The following is a 14,122-nucleotide window of genomic DNA, read 5'->3' as shown; positions in this document are numbered from 1 at the left end:
CCGGCGCGCGCAGCTCCACTTCCGGCGTACGAGGCGGTGACAATGGGAGCGGCGCGGGCGGCGCCGGGAGGCAGCTGACAGGCGTCTGCGGCTTCGCTTCATGGCCGCCCTCCCGCCCCGCTTGGGCTCTGTGGGGAGTGGGGGATCCCGCGGCGGCCCGGAGCCAGAGCTGGCGAGCCGAGCGGGGACCTGTGCGCGGCGCCGCTGAGGCGCAGCATGTGAAGAGGAGACGGCTTCCAGTACGAGGCGAGCCTCTCAGCCGGCCGGGATGGCTACGACGGCCGAGCTCTTCGAGGTGAGTCCCGGCGGCTCTTCGGGGAGTGGCAGGCCCGGGGTGCGGGCAGCGAGGTGGGCGGGCGGAGGAGCGGACGCAGCCCGGGGAGGAAAGGTGCGAAAGGCGAGGGGTGGGGTGGCGGCTCCGGTGGCGGCGCGGGCGGAGCGTGAAATGGGGGAGGGGTGGCTTGGGGATGCGGGTGGGGAGGTGAGCAGGGAAGGGAACCTGGAGTCCGAAAGGAGGAGGGTTGGTTTTGTCCGCAGGGCTGGAGAGGAGCTTCGGAGGTTTAGGGGTTGGAAGATGTACTCTGGATGAGAAGTGGGAAAGGCTGACTCAGGGCACGGAGAGAGGAGCGAGCAGCCTCAGGTTGGGCGAGCCCCGTCTTCTCGCTTGGATCCTCGAGTAATATTCTAAGGGGACCACCTGAGATTGGGACGACTGGGGGCTTCTTGCGGTTGAGTAATTAAAATTATTCTTTAGTAAACGTTACAAGTGGCCAGTTTTCCTTTACATTCGAAAAGGCTGAAGTGTTTTTTTAGGACAATGAAAGGCCTACTTAGCCCTTGAGACTGAAGGGGGAGGCGAAACTAGAAATTAACATTTACGTTCGGGTCTCAAGGAATTTAAATGTATTTTAAAACCACGTAAAGGCAAGCTAGAGAATCCTTAGCTCCTGAGACAGTGAGCATTCAAACGTGTTTCCTGGAGCATTTTCACTCTCTAAAACTTAAAATTTAATTTAGTGAAATTCAGTGTAAGAAGAAGCTGTGATGTTTGAGATAAATAGAATAGGAAAATTCTAATTGGACCACCAAACAATGAAACCTATGAAGGATCTCTTTTTGTGAAAGAAATGAAAACAGATGTAAAGAAAAAGGAAGCAAAGACCCTTTTTGTGTGTGCTTGTGTTTCAAATTGAATAGCAAAAGTGTAAGTAATAATTGAGAAGACTGCAGTTGACATTAGAGAATTTCTCCGCGAGTGAAGATTGGATTCTTTTTCTGCTTAAGAGTCAGCAGTTTTTTTGGCTTAAAATTTGAATGCCACAGTTTTTACAACAATTGGGAACTTTTCATTTGTTACTGTTACTATAGTTGGGGTTCCTGTCAGCTCTTGGATAGATAATGCTTTTTGTTGAGAGGAATAACATACACCATTGTTACAATAACTAATAATCAAATAGTAATTTGTGAGTGAAGGATTATAATTACAAGAAAGAATTTGGAAATATTAATTGTATGTTCTCAGATATAAGTGTTGGGAGGTATATTGCATTAACTTCTCTAATTCCAAAATTGTGCCGTCTATTGCATTAACTTCTCTAATTCCAAAATTGTGCCGTCTGTTTATTGATTGATGCAGGAGCAGGGAGATTGTTGAAAGCTTTTACTGCGTGTTTCTGGGCAAGATACTAAATAGTTCTCTCGTTCCTTGTTTTATCTTTCACATCTTATAAAGGTAGAAAACTTTATGAAGTTGAGATCTTTAATTTGCTAAATGAATACATGACCAGCCAACTATTAATAGAAAACTTACTATTTTCTTACATGGTTCATAAGGCATTAACCTGTGATTTAATGAATCCTGCTTGACATTCCCAGTTGTATCTAAGACCATATTATGTCTATTTTTCTTTAAATGTTTGACCACATGAGTCCACCTAACTTAATTGAAAATATATTTGATTTCTGCCCCCCTTCCCCCCAGGGTAAAGGGGAGAGAAGGTAGATATATATACATGTATATATATCTATATCTATATCTATATATTTATTTTTTTATTTTTTTTTTTAAAGATTTTATTTATTTATTTGAGAGAGAGAGAATGAGAGACAGAGAGCATGAGAGGGAGGAGGGTCAGAGGGAGAAGCAGACTCCCCACTGAGCAGGGAGCCCGATGCGGGACTCGATCCCGGGACTCCAGGATCATGACCTGAGCCGAAGGCAGTTGCTTAACCAACTGAGCCACCCAGGCGCCCTATATTTATTTTTTTAGAAGTAAATATATATTTGCTTTCTAGGGTCATGCTATTTAGTAAAGTAGTTGAACCAAATTAAATGGTTTAGTTTAGCTGAGTGACTTGTTATGTATAGCTAGTAATATTCACTTAACTGATCAGTGATGACAGAGACAGACCAGTCCTGTGGCCAGAGGGTTCGTAGGGCAACCTTAAACATGCTTATAGATCTTAATTCATGTCACCTTCTCTTGTTGCTTCATCAAAATTAAAAGCCTGTTACGTTGAAAGTTATAATTAAATGTTAATAGTTACAATTAAGAAATGTATTTATCTTTTCAGCCCCCAGTGGACTCTATTCTTGGATAAGTTTTCATCCCTAAGTGAAGTTTGTCTTTACTTTAGAGTGAGGAGGCAAACAAAAAACAAACCTCAGTCATCACTGCCGTTTCCTGTTGCTACTACCATAGGATCTAGATTGTAGGACATATCAGGGAGTGTCTTTTTCTCTTCCCTTTCTTAGTCACAGCTGGAGAACTGTAGGAAACAGAGGTCAGGATGTAGTCAGGATATTTTGTTTTTATACATCCTGGTCTTAATGCACGATTAAGTTGAACTCTGCTTTCATTTCCACATTGAAAAAGAGGATAAATCAATACAAAATTATGCTTTGAATCCATGAAATTTCATAAGTGTTAACTCTACTTCTTTTAAAATCTTATTGTTGATCCTATGAGACTTCCTTTTATAACATAAACACCCTCATACAACAAAATCAAACTCCAGGATATTTCTTCAGTTGGCAGAAATGCTTTAGTAATAGATGATTCAGTTACTTTAATAGTATATATCCTGGAAATTGACAAGAATACCTTCATAGTTTCAACCCTTGTTGACAAATTTTCTGAAAGATTCTATCTCCAGTGATTCTAAATGATTACCTCAGGATGGACGTTGTAAACAGGCATTCCTACGTGGTTTAGATTAGTTCCCTGCATATAAAAAGTGGCTGGGGTAGTAAATTCCTCTGTTGTCACAAGTATTCCTCTCTTCTCTTACTGCACTACTGAGGACATTGTACTCCTCTCTCACTTGCTATTTTTCTCTCCTGTCATTCTTGGAGTCTTCTTTTTGGGCAGGCTGCCTTTATGGTAGAGTTCTTTGTTAACCAGGGTCAATTACCCATTCATTCAACAAATATTTGTTGAATACCTATTAAGTTCAAGATAAGGTGCCAAGATTAATGAGGCTGCATGTCTCAAAGGCATGCCATAGAAATAGTAATACTATGAAATGAGCTGCAGAAAACCCAAAATGGTTTAGAGGCCAAGTAAGTTTTGGAAATGGGCATACTTTGTTTTGTTAGAGAGTTACAACATACCTTAGTATATTAAAGGTTCTGAGAAGTTTATTTCCCAAACTAGTTGACCATGAGACTGTTATATTTTCTACTGCTTGTTAATTTTGTGAATTCCAAATGTACTTTGGACAATGTTGAGTTACATATAGAACCTGCCCTTATTATTAATGTGGGAAGAGAATAGAGATGTATAACTGTGTACACTTGAAATAAAGTTATAAATGGTGTCAAAGATAAAGTGCTATAGGAGTTGAGAGAATGGGAAGATTACCTCTAGAAGTGGGAAAGGAATAGGAAGTGGTATTTGAATGATATATTAAGGATCTGTTAGATTTGAGTTTGTGCAACTGGATGGAGGGACTTTCTAATAAAGCAGACAATAAAATCCAAGACATAAAGGGAGGTAAGTATAGATCCTTGAGGCAAGGGAAGAGTTCCAGTTTGGCTGGAGTATAGCATGCATGAAGAAGAGGAATGGCATGTGAGGTAAATTGGAGTTTAATTGTGGAGGTCCTAAATGCCAGGATTAGGAACTTAAGTGTTTTCTTTCCTGTAAATGGAGGTGCCTTGATAATTGTATTTGAGGTCAGGTAATTTGACTATGGTAACAATGGTTGTTTGACCTCCAGATTAGAATTTAAATAGCCAAGAACACATTTTTGCACACAAATACATTTATGTTTCTTGGATTTTCAAACTAAGTTACAAAAGTATTTAAACAGAGTTACTGAAAAAAGATCTCTCGTTCAATTAACTAGCTAAATATATAGTAATGAACATGAGATATATAAATGTGGACCACCCCCTTTACCTTCTATTTGCTGAAATGCTGCTTGCTTTAGCCATATTAGCTGTTAGATAATTGTGTGTGGAACCTGGCTACCAATTAATTAATTATCGTGCATTTGAGAAAATGTGTTCATTGAGCAAACATTTATTGAGTACTAGGGCAGAAGTCATCTCAAGTACTGGAGTTAAAAGACAGTTTAAGTTAAACACCTAGTTGGCGGAGTGAAAGGAAAAAAACTCTTTCTCTCAGCACTACGACTAGTCTCAGTACTTCATTTCTGACACCAGATGTGTGGGGATTTTACCTACAACATTTCAGTTCAGTTTTCCAGCAGACACTGACTGGATGTTCTACAATTCATTTCAATTCTTACGCTGTCTACCTGGAGTTAGCATCAGATCCCACAAGTTGAGGGCTCAGTACCACAAGTATACCCCCACTTCAGATACTAGTTGCAGTCCAGGTTGTCACCTGTGCTTCTGACAGACTAGCTAAAAATAAGAGTTCTCATGACCCCCTCCTCAGGTTTGATAATTTGCTCGAACAGCTAACAGAACTCAGGAAAACAATTTACTAACTAGATTACTGGTTTATTATAAAGGGATATGACTCAGGAACAACCAGATGGAAGAGATGCCTAGGGCAAGGTATGGGGGAAAGAGTGTAGTACTTTCAAGCCCTCCCTGGGTATACCACCCTTCCAGCACCTTGATGTATTCAGCAACCTGGAAGCTCTCTGGACCCCATACTTTAGGGATTTTTATGGAGGCTTCATCACATAGGAATAATCAGTTATTAACTTAGTTAACTCAGGAGTAGAGGGACTTCTAATCATGCTTGATCTTTCTGGTGACCAGCCCCATCCAGGAGCCCTGTTGCTTCAGTAGAATAAAAGACACTTCTGTCACCCAGGAAATTACAAGATTTAGGAGCTCCACATAAGATGTTCCTATCAGGGGTGCCTGGGTGGCTCCGTCGTTAAGCGTCTGCCTTCGGCCCAGGTCATGATCCCAGGGTCCTGGGATCGAGCCCCACATCGGGCTCCCTGCTTGGCGGAAAGCCTGCTTCTCCCTCTCCCACTCCCCCTGCCTGTGTTCCCTCTCTCGCTCTGTCTCTCTCTGTCAAATAAATAAATAAAATCTTAAAAAAAAAAAAAAAAAAAGATGTTCCTATCAACCACATCACTTAGGAAATTACAAGGGCTTTAGGAGCTCTGTGTCAGGAACCAGGGTCAAAGACCAAATATTAGAACAAAAGATGTGCCTAGCACATTTATCACTTAGGAAAAAACAAAGGTCTTAGGAGCTGAGTACAAAGACTAAAATATATATTTCTTAAAATAAAATACACATTTCTTATTATATTATGGTATCATAGGGAGACATATGTTAACAGATAATACAGTGTAGTACGAGTACAGAATCACTTCCTGGGGTAATTAGGAAAGGTTTCGTAAAGTAATGACATATAAATTGGATATTGATAGATGAGTAGAAACTTTTCAAGCAGGAGAAGGGCATTCCAAGGCAGAGACAGAAGTAACTAATTTTTTTTTTTAAGATTTTATTTATTTATTTGAGAGAGAGAATGAGAGAGAGAGAGAGCATGAGAGGGGGAAGGGTCAGAGGGAGAAGCAGACTCCCCGCTGAGTGGGGAGCCTGATGCGGGACTCGATCCCGGGACTCCAGGATCATGACCTGAGCCGAAGGCAGTCGCTTAACCAACTGAGCCACCCAGGTGCCCCAGAAGTGACTAATTTTTAAGATGAGGTGTATTCGGGAAATACTGAGAAGAGATAGGGTCTGTGTATGCATGTTTTAGGCATGTGGAGTGGTGGTTCATAGAGCCCACAGAGGCAGTTTGGGGGAATCTTCGAGAGGGCTTTAAGGCTATGCTTATGGGAGCTGATGTGACTTTTTGAGGGAGGAGTGGAGAGGCAGATAATTTTAACGTTACTGTGAAGAATGGTTTTCGATGGGGAAGAGATTGATAGTTGGGAATATAGAGGGTGTACCCTACCTGGCATAGTTCTTGTCATTTAGTAGGTAGTCCAGAATTGTCTGTTGATTGATTAATCTAGGCAGGTGAAATTCTGACCTAACTCAGTGGGGACAGAGAAGACAAGAAATTTGGTAAGACATTTTGAAGAAGAATCAAAAGAATTTGGTTACTGAGGAGTTAATTCCAAATTTTTGAAGTTGAGAAAGTAGGTAATTCATTAACTGTGATGGAGAAAATAGGAAGGACCCTTTCAGGGGGAAGGAATAATGTATTCATTTTTAAAAAACTATATTTTAAATTTTTAGTAAGACATCCTGGTGAAGAAGTCCAGAAGGCAGTGAGAAATATGAATTAGTAACTCAGAAAAAGACCCCAACTAGAGATACAAATTATCATGGGAATTGTTATCCATTATGGGTGGCAGTTTAGACCTAGGAATGGATGACATCTCTCAGCTTTGTCCCTTACTATTTTGTGATCTTTGACAAGTTACCTAATCTTCTCGTACCTCTTTTCTTATCTATAAAATGGGGATAGTAACAGTACCTACCTTAGAGGGTTATTTCAAAGATTATATGAGTTGATAAATTTAAACTACATGGAAGAATGCCGTAGAAGAGTAATAGCTTTTTAAAATTAATATTGGTAAGGGGATTGAGAAGAGGACTAGATTGAGAATAGGTCAGGGAGAAAAAGCCTTCAAAGGAGCCTAACAGGAAGTAATCATAGAGGTAGGAGATTACAGGAGGAGAGAATTACAAAAAGGCGCTGTGGAAGGGTGTGTTTTTCAGGATGGCTACAGATCTGCTATCCTATAATGTGATGTTGACACTCCTCCCATAGAGAGATAGGGCCCATGCTCCCTTCTTGAATCTAGGCAGGCTTATAACTGTATCAGAAGTGTTGCTTATGTGATTTCCAAGGTTAGGTCATAAAAGGTGATATGCTTGACCTTCTTTTGATTCCCCCTCTTAGAGCCCAGCAACTGTGCTACATAGCCAATTGGGAGAATCCAGGCTTTCTGCTGACTGAACTCCCAGCCTATAGTCAACATAACTTGTTAGCTTGAAAGTAGGTCTTCTAGCCCCAGGTTGAACTGCTTCAGCAGATATGACATGGAACAGAGATGAGATTTCCCTGCTGAGCCCTGCCCAAATAGCAGATTTGTGAACAAAGTAATCATCATTCTTATTTTTAAGCCACTAATTTATTGGAGTGGTTATTATGTAGCAATAAATGATTGGAACAGGGGTTGATCAACTCCACACCAAGATTACCACTCTCATTAGAGTGGTAGAGGTAGAGGCAGATGCTTAAAGAGTAATGGGTTTACATTTAAGTATTTTGTAGTCTGAATTCTCTAGTCAAACCAACCTGGCGTTTAACTTTTGAAATGAAAATGTCTTTAAGTGAGGATCATTTATTGACTGTGTGTGTATAATTAGTGTAAAATATTGAGTCCCTGGTGTGCTCAGGAGTTGAGTGGTGTATAGTTTAAAAGCTTATATATATATGATATTTTAAAAATGTGTGCTAACTTTTCTGATGCTATTTTCTTTCCTTGGAATTGAAATACAAAAATAGTAATAAAATATATATAAAATAGTAATAATGATGTAGTTAACTTTATCATATATATACATCTTTGCTTACTAAAGATATAATCAAAATCAAAAAAGTGAATGACTCCAGGCCACCTGCGTAGCTCAGTGGATTGAGCGTCCAACTCTTGATTTCATCTCAGGAAATCAGGACTCCCTGCGCTGAGCAGGGAGTCTGCTTGGGATTCTTGCTCTCCCTCTCCCTTTGCCCCCCCCCACCCCCCACTTGTGCTCTCTTTCTAAAATGAATAAATCGGTAATATATATATATATTTTTAAAGTGAACGATTCCTTGGATCCATTTGCTTAATTTGATCCCAGAGGTATTTGTTAAGTGTGTGTAAATATATTTAATGTGTAAATTTATAAATATATTTGATTTGAAATGCTAATGTAAAATTTTTTAGATACTTTAGGTGATAATTTTCCTGGTGTTTGTAGAATTTTAAAAGACACCATAATAGAATGGAAAAATCTCTGGTTAGAATACTGGTTTAATACCTTGACAAGACTTAAATTTCATTGCCTCAGTTACTTAGGTATAAAAATGAGATGAAGGGACTACAGTAAGATGGTATTTAATGACTATTCTAGCTTTAAAATTTTTTTTAAAGATTTTATTTATTTTAGAGAGAGAGAGAGAATGAGTGGGGGGCGGAGCAGAGGGAGAGGGACAAGCAGGCTCCATGCTGAGCACAGAGTCGGAGGTGGGGCTTGATCCAAGACCCTGAGATCTATGACCTGAGCTGAAATCAAGAGTCAGACACTTTAAACTACTGAGCCACCCAGGCACCCCTCTAGCTTTGCAATTTTTAAACCTAATCCTGTGGTTCTTTTGAGACTGGTATAAAAAAAAATACTATAACATTCTGTTACCTTTTCTTTGGGGCATAGAAATCAAATATTACTTTATTGTCAGAAGTGAGATATATTCTATTCTGAAGAGAGATTTTGCATAAGAGAATCTAAAATATTTCATAAAATTTTAAAGTACCACTACTTGATCATCTTCAAAACAATTCTAATATGATTAATTGGCTAATTTTATCATAGTTTAAAGAGCTGGCATCCCCTTGAAGATCGAATGTTAAAATTGAATTTAAAAAAGTAAAACTATTCATCTCATAATGTTGCAGGTAGTTTTCAAACTTACTTTTGCAAAGTTCGCCTTAGTTGCTTTCAAGGGTCTTGATATGCTTTATCTTCCTACTTTTCCACTTTGCCAGCCTGACACAAAATGAAAGAGTTTATAGTGCTTTAAAGAAAAAAATCAATACTCATTAATGTAGTTCATCTATTAATCCCCCATAAAACACATGGTCTCGTGAAAACCAAATCAAATGAGGTTAAAAAGAAGAGGCTAAATGTAATAAAATTTGTTTAGTTCCAGTGCCAGAATTGCATAAGGTTCATATTTGGTTTTTATTAAAATTTTGAATTTTCCAAAATTGGGAATGCTTGTTCTTTATTTTTGGAGTGTGGGGTGGTAGTACTGCCTTTTGTACTGGCTTTTTGGTTTTGGATATATGGATCAAGGCTTGATTTTTCAAGATCTCCTGCAGGGGATTTGGCCATGGCCCCAACTAGCAAGTGTTTTGACTTACTCTGTATCTGTGGTGCTCAACATTATTCTGTTGACCACAGTTGGAAAGCAAGAGAAGTGTATGACAGATGATACCCTTGGTTTCAATTTAAGTGTGGAGAAGAGTGAAACTTAAAAAAGTTATTATAAAACAATAAATGACAAAAATGACTAGTATATTGTTCTGTGTTGAGATTTGAATTTTTAACCCTTGTAGGGGTTTAAGAGCGAAAAAATCAGGGGAGGTCATGTAGGGAAGGAACTCTTCAAGGCGTAAATAGGAATTGAGCTGGAGTAAATATATAAAGGTGTTTGGATTGTTGGAAGAGAAAGAGTGTCCTTGTGGGATGAGTTACCTGGCCACAGGTAAGGAAGCAGAAGTAGCATGGAGGTGAAGAGAAGACTGTAATAGGCTGATGGTAGTGTGGCTGTTCATTTTGGGGGTAAAAGAAATTGGGTAGGACGTGTAAGATGAGAACCTTAAAGGGTAGACATAAGAGTGTGAACTTGATAATTTAAGAATTGCATAGGGAAGTTTCTGACTAAAAGAAAGCAGTGTTTTAAAGATTAGTTTGGCAGTGGTATGCACAATAAATTTAAGAAAAATACTTTATAGGTAGTACTTGTGAACCCGTGGGTTAGTTGGTTTCATAGGACCCAGAAATACTTTCTGAAATCCTCTGAGCCTTATTTTTTTACCTAGGCTAAGGGAAAATATTAGTTTTTTTTTAGTTTGTGGGTGGTTGTAACACATTGCATTGGATCTATTTTTGGGAAAGAGGCTATAAGAAAATATAAAAGTTTAGTTTTGTCAAAGAAACAATGTTAAATTAGGGATTTATGTTCCTGTCCAAGGGCTTGATGTCTTATTTTTAATAGAAATTACCACAAACCCCATATTTTCCTTATAATCGGTAGCATTTGTAGAAAATACAAAATCATTTTAACAGACTGACACAATAATCAATTATGTAAAGTTAAACTTAATATGATAGTATTTTAGTCTATATTGCATACTTCTGAGGTTTTTGTTTTTGTTGGGGCAATTTTTGCTTTTTTGTTACTGTAGTAAAATAGAAGGTAAGGATATAACTTTGCCAGGTTTATGAAATTCTAAAAGATTTTTTGGGGAATTGTTTACAGGTACCTTTGAGAATCCTTTGGGGTGACTTGGTCAATTGGAAGTCTTAGAATCTGTTAGTTTGGCTATCTTTCTTATTGTAAATGCCTTTGCAGCAAGGTTAAGTATTGAGAGCGAATTATTGGGATTTACTTGGTTTTATAAGCAGAAAGGGTTTTGTTTTGTTTTGCTTTTTGCTTTTTTGGAACTTTCATTCCATTGAGAGGAGTAGCTGATTTATGTTAAACTCTTGTGATAATTTGATTGCCTTAGAGGGTAAAACTTGTACTTTGCTTCCAGGACACTGTTCTCTCCTGGTTTTTCCTCCTCCTTCTACTAGTCCCTCCTGCTTTGTCTCTTTTGTTGGATCCTTTTCCTCCATCTCTCTGAATGTTGTTGACATGCTCTTCTCTTTCCTAGATGTCATCTAGTTATGAGATTTTAAATAACTCTGATATTATATCTAGCTCTAGTTTCCTCCCTGTAATACAAACTTGTTTTTCTGATTATGTGCTCTACATTTTCACTTACTATATATCGAATAGACATCCACAACAGTTCATATGCAAAGCAGAACTTGTTTCCTCACTCCCTCTTTCCATCTCTTTCCAGTCTCGGTAAATGACACCACCCACCATTCACACAGTTGTTCAGGCTGCAATTCTCCATGACTAATCATGATTTCCTTTTTAAATTTCTCCCCACATCCAATCCAGCAATTTGTATGAATACATCCTTTAAAATGTCATGAACCTGATCATTCCATAGCACCTTAACCACTGTCACTTTCGTTTGAACCATTATCATTATCTCTCCACTACTGCAGTGTTGCAGGTTGAGTTCTCTGAAAAGCAGACTTTGAGACAGTGTTTAGTGTGCAGAATATTTACTAGGAGGTACCCTTGGGGTGAATGTCTGTGAAAGGGCAGGGTAAGGATGCAAGATTGGGCCTATGGAGAAATAGAGCTACAATGCTGGCCCACTGACAGTGTTATTGGCCCCAGTGGGGAGTTCTGGAACAAAAATGAACTGTCAGAGTTGTCCTGCTTTGGACCAAAGTTGTCAGGCCTTTATATCCCTATCTTAGGTATTGATAGATCACACAGGGAAAGGTATGACATTGAGTGAATTGGTTCTCTGCAGCTGAGGTGATGCCTGAAAATACTGCCAGCCAAAGCCTCTCTGTTGATAGCACAGCACTGCTGGCAGCTAGAACAAGACCCTTCTTGAAGGGAGATCTGGATGACATATCACTGTGTCCACCACAGACCACTCCTGTGCCACGAGACTCCACTTTTTCATATACATTTGGGGAGCAGCTCCTCTGGCATTCCAATTGGGAGGAAAATTAGAAGGTTAGTGGCATGAACTATGGCTCCCACTATTGTGGCTGGTTTCAGGTTGCAACTGATACTCATTTCTCTAGTCTCTGTTTCCTTTCTCTATTCTTCATTCTGATACCCCCTTACCTTCAGCTAATGCCTCTGCTACGCTTGGTGGCTTTACTGGTTACCATACCTTTCTTAGGCCAGGGTTGCTATGCTTGTTTGTGTACTTTCAGAATTGGTCAAAAGAGTTCCAAGAGATCTCCATTAAGAGATCTGTGTGTCACAAATATGGTTCCTGCACCTATTACATAATAGCAGCCCTACCTCCTGATTAGATTCAGTTGCCTCTGCCAAAAAAAATGGTCACTCCTCTTCTTGCTTTTATCCACTGGATATAAGCAGCCAAAGTGCCCAGGCAGCACTTGTAGTTATAGTTTAATGGGACTCTTATTATATTCCCAGGTGAAGAGATCTTTGCCTTTGGAGATCAAGACCTTTAACCCTCTAGATCCCGAAATTGTAGGAATAGCAAGCACAAATTGAGAGTCATTATGAGCAGGATCACTTCTGCTTTTGTGCTTTGTTCTCAGACTCATGTTTTTCCTGTGGGAACACAGCATCATATAAAGGTTTTAAATTCAGAATATATACTGCATCTTGGAAAATAGTGCTCCATCTTTATAGTTATTGTCTCTGAACTGACACTTCAGCTGTGCCTTCAGCAGGCTGTTCCAGTGCTCTATGGACTAGTAGCTTCTGGGTGGTGTAGTTTGTGATATGACCAGTAGATCCATGGTCACCTCCTTTGCTGTAAAATGGGTCCTTTGGGCTGATGTGATATGTGGGATCCAGTGCCACAGAAACAACACTCCCTCTGAGGAGAGGCATACCCAACTCAAATGTTTCTATTCCTGTCAGAATGAATTACTCATCTAGAATGGAAAAGAACTTATGTAATCAACTTGCCACCATGTGGTTGGTTAGTCTACTTGAAGGATGTGGCTGTTTCAGGGGCTCAGAGTTGGTCTCTGTTACTGTTAGGCTAGATACTGAGCTTGGACAGTAACTGGATCAGCTTTGGTAGGAGAGTTCAAATGGTTTTGAAGCAAAACTGTAAATGTGTACCATTGTCAGTTCTATGTGACTGAATTGTCTGATCCTCTTTTTTAATAGGGATAGAAAATAACATATTTGCCAAATCACTGGCCATATACCATGAGGCTGGGAGATACTACATCTGACATGACAGATGGAATGGGCTACTTTTTGGTTGATTTTGAGATAATCACCTTCCAGGATTTGTCTGGTTTCTATAGGACCAGACTAATGAATTAAATAAGAAAATTATGGGGAACATAACTCCAGCATTCTTTAAATAAGGGGTTGGCAACTTATAGCCCATGGGGTAGATGCTGGTTTTTAAAGTTTTATTGATATACAGCCATGTCCTTTTGTTTACTTATTGTCTATGGCTACATTTGTACTATGGCTACAGAGTTGAATGGTTGTAAAAAAAAGACTATATGGCTTATAGGCCTGAAATACTTACTGTCTGGCTCCTTAAGAAAAAAATTGCTGATTCTTGTTTTAGAGCTTAAAGAGTGGCACCAAATTTTGCCATTCCACTTGATTTACTACACTGAGTAGAGGCAATTTCAGAGACTTCTTGGACTTTCCCACTATAAAAGCTCTTACTCTATAGATCAAGGACCCAATGTGGGAGTTACATCCGCCATCAAGTGTGTCTGTCACTGTTACATGTTTGCAGACTGGGGAAATGGCCAGTAGTTGGGCTGATGGATCCATTGGATCTTGGCTAGGAATCTGGTTTATTACTTGGTTCCCGTATGTCCTCACTCTCTTGAATCCATGATACTTGGAGTCAATCAAGTATCAGTATCACCTGGGACCTTGTATATAACAGACCTCAAAATGTTTGAGTGTTCCGCTTTCCCTAGTGCACACTCAAGTAAATGGTCATAGCTCTTTCGGGGGGGGGGGGGGGGAGGAATAGTAGAATCATTACTGCATATATTTGCTAGCATATTGCAGAGTCCTCCCTTTCAGGAACCTGGCCTTTTCTTCAATAAATAGCTGGAAGTATATCA

General features: G+C 39.4%; 1 protein-coding gene across 1 annotated transcript in view; it reads left to right on the top strand.

The window, feature by feature from the left end:
- The first annotated feature begins 42 nt into the window (after positions 1–42).
- The window catches only part of EXOC5 (exocyst complex component 5), a 57,502-nt gene continuing 43,422 nt past the window's right edge, over positions 43–14,122 (top strand). The window contains exon 1 of the mRNA XM_032405182.1: positions 43–295. Within this exon, the coding sequence (XP_032261073.1) occupies positions 269–295 (27 nt within the window). The 5' untranslated portion in view covers positions 43–268. The remainder of the gene's footprint in view (positions 296–14,122) is intronic.

The sequence above is a fragment of the Phoca vitulina genome, unplaced genomic scaffold (assembly GCF_004348235.1).
Source record: "Phoca vitulina isolate PV1807 unplaced genomic scaffold, GSC_HSeal_1.0 scaffold7, whole genome shotgun sequence".
Taxonomy (NCBI): Eukaryota; Metazoa; Chordata; class Mammalia; order Carnivora; family Phocidae; genus Phoca; species Phoca vitulina.
The sequence above is the reverse complement of the archived record's forward strand: the minus strand, read 5'-3'. Positions and strand labels throughout refer to the sequence as shown.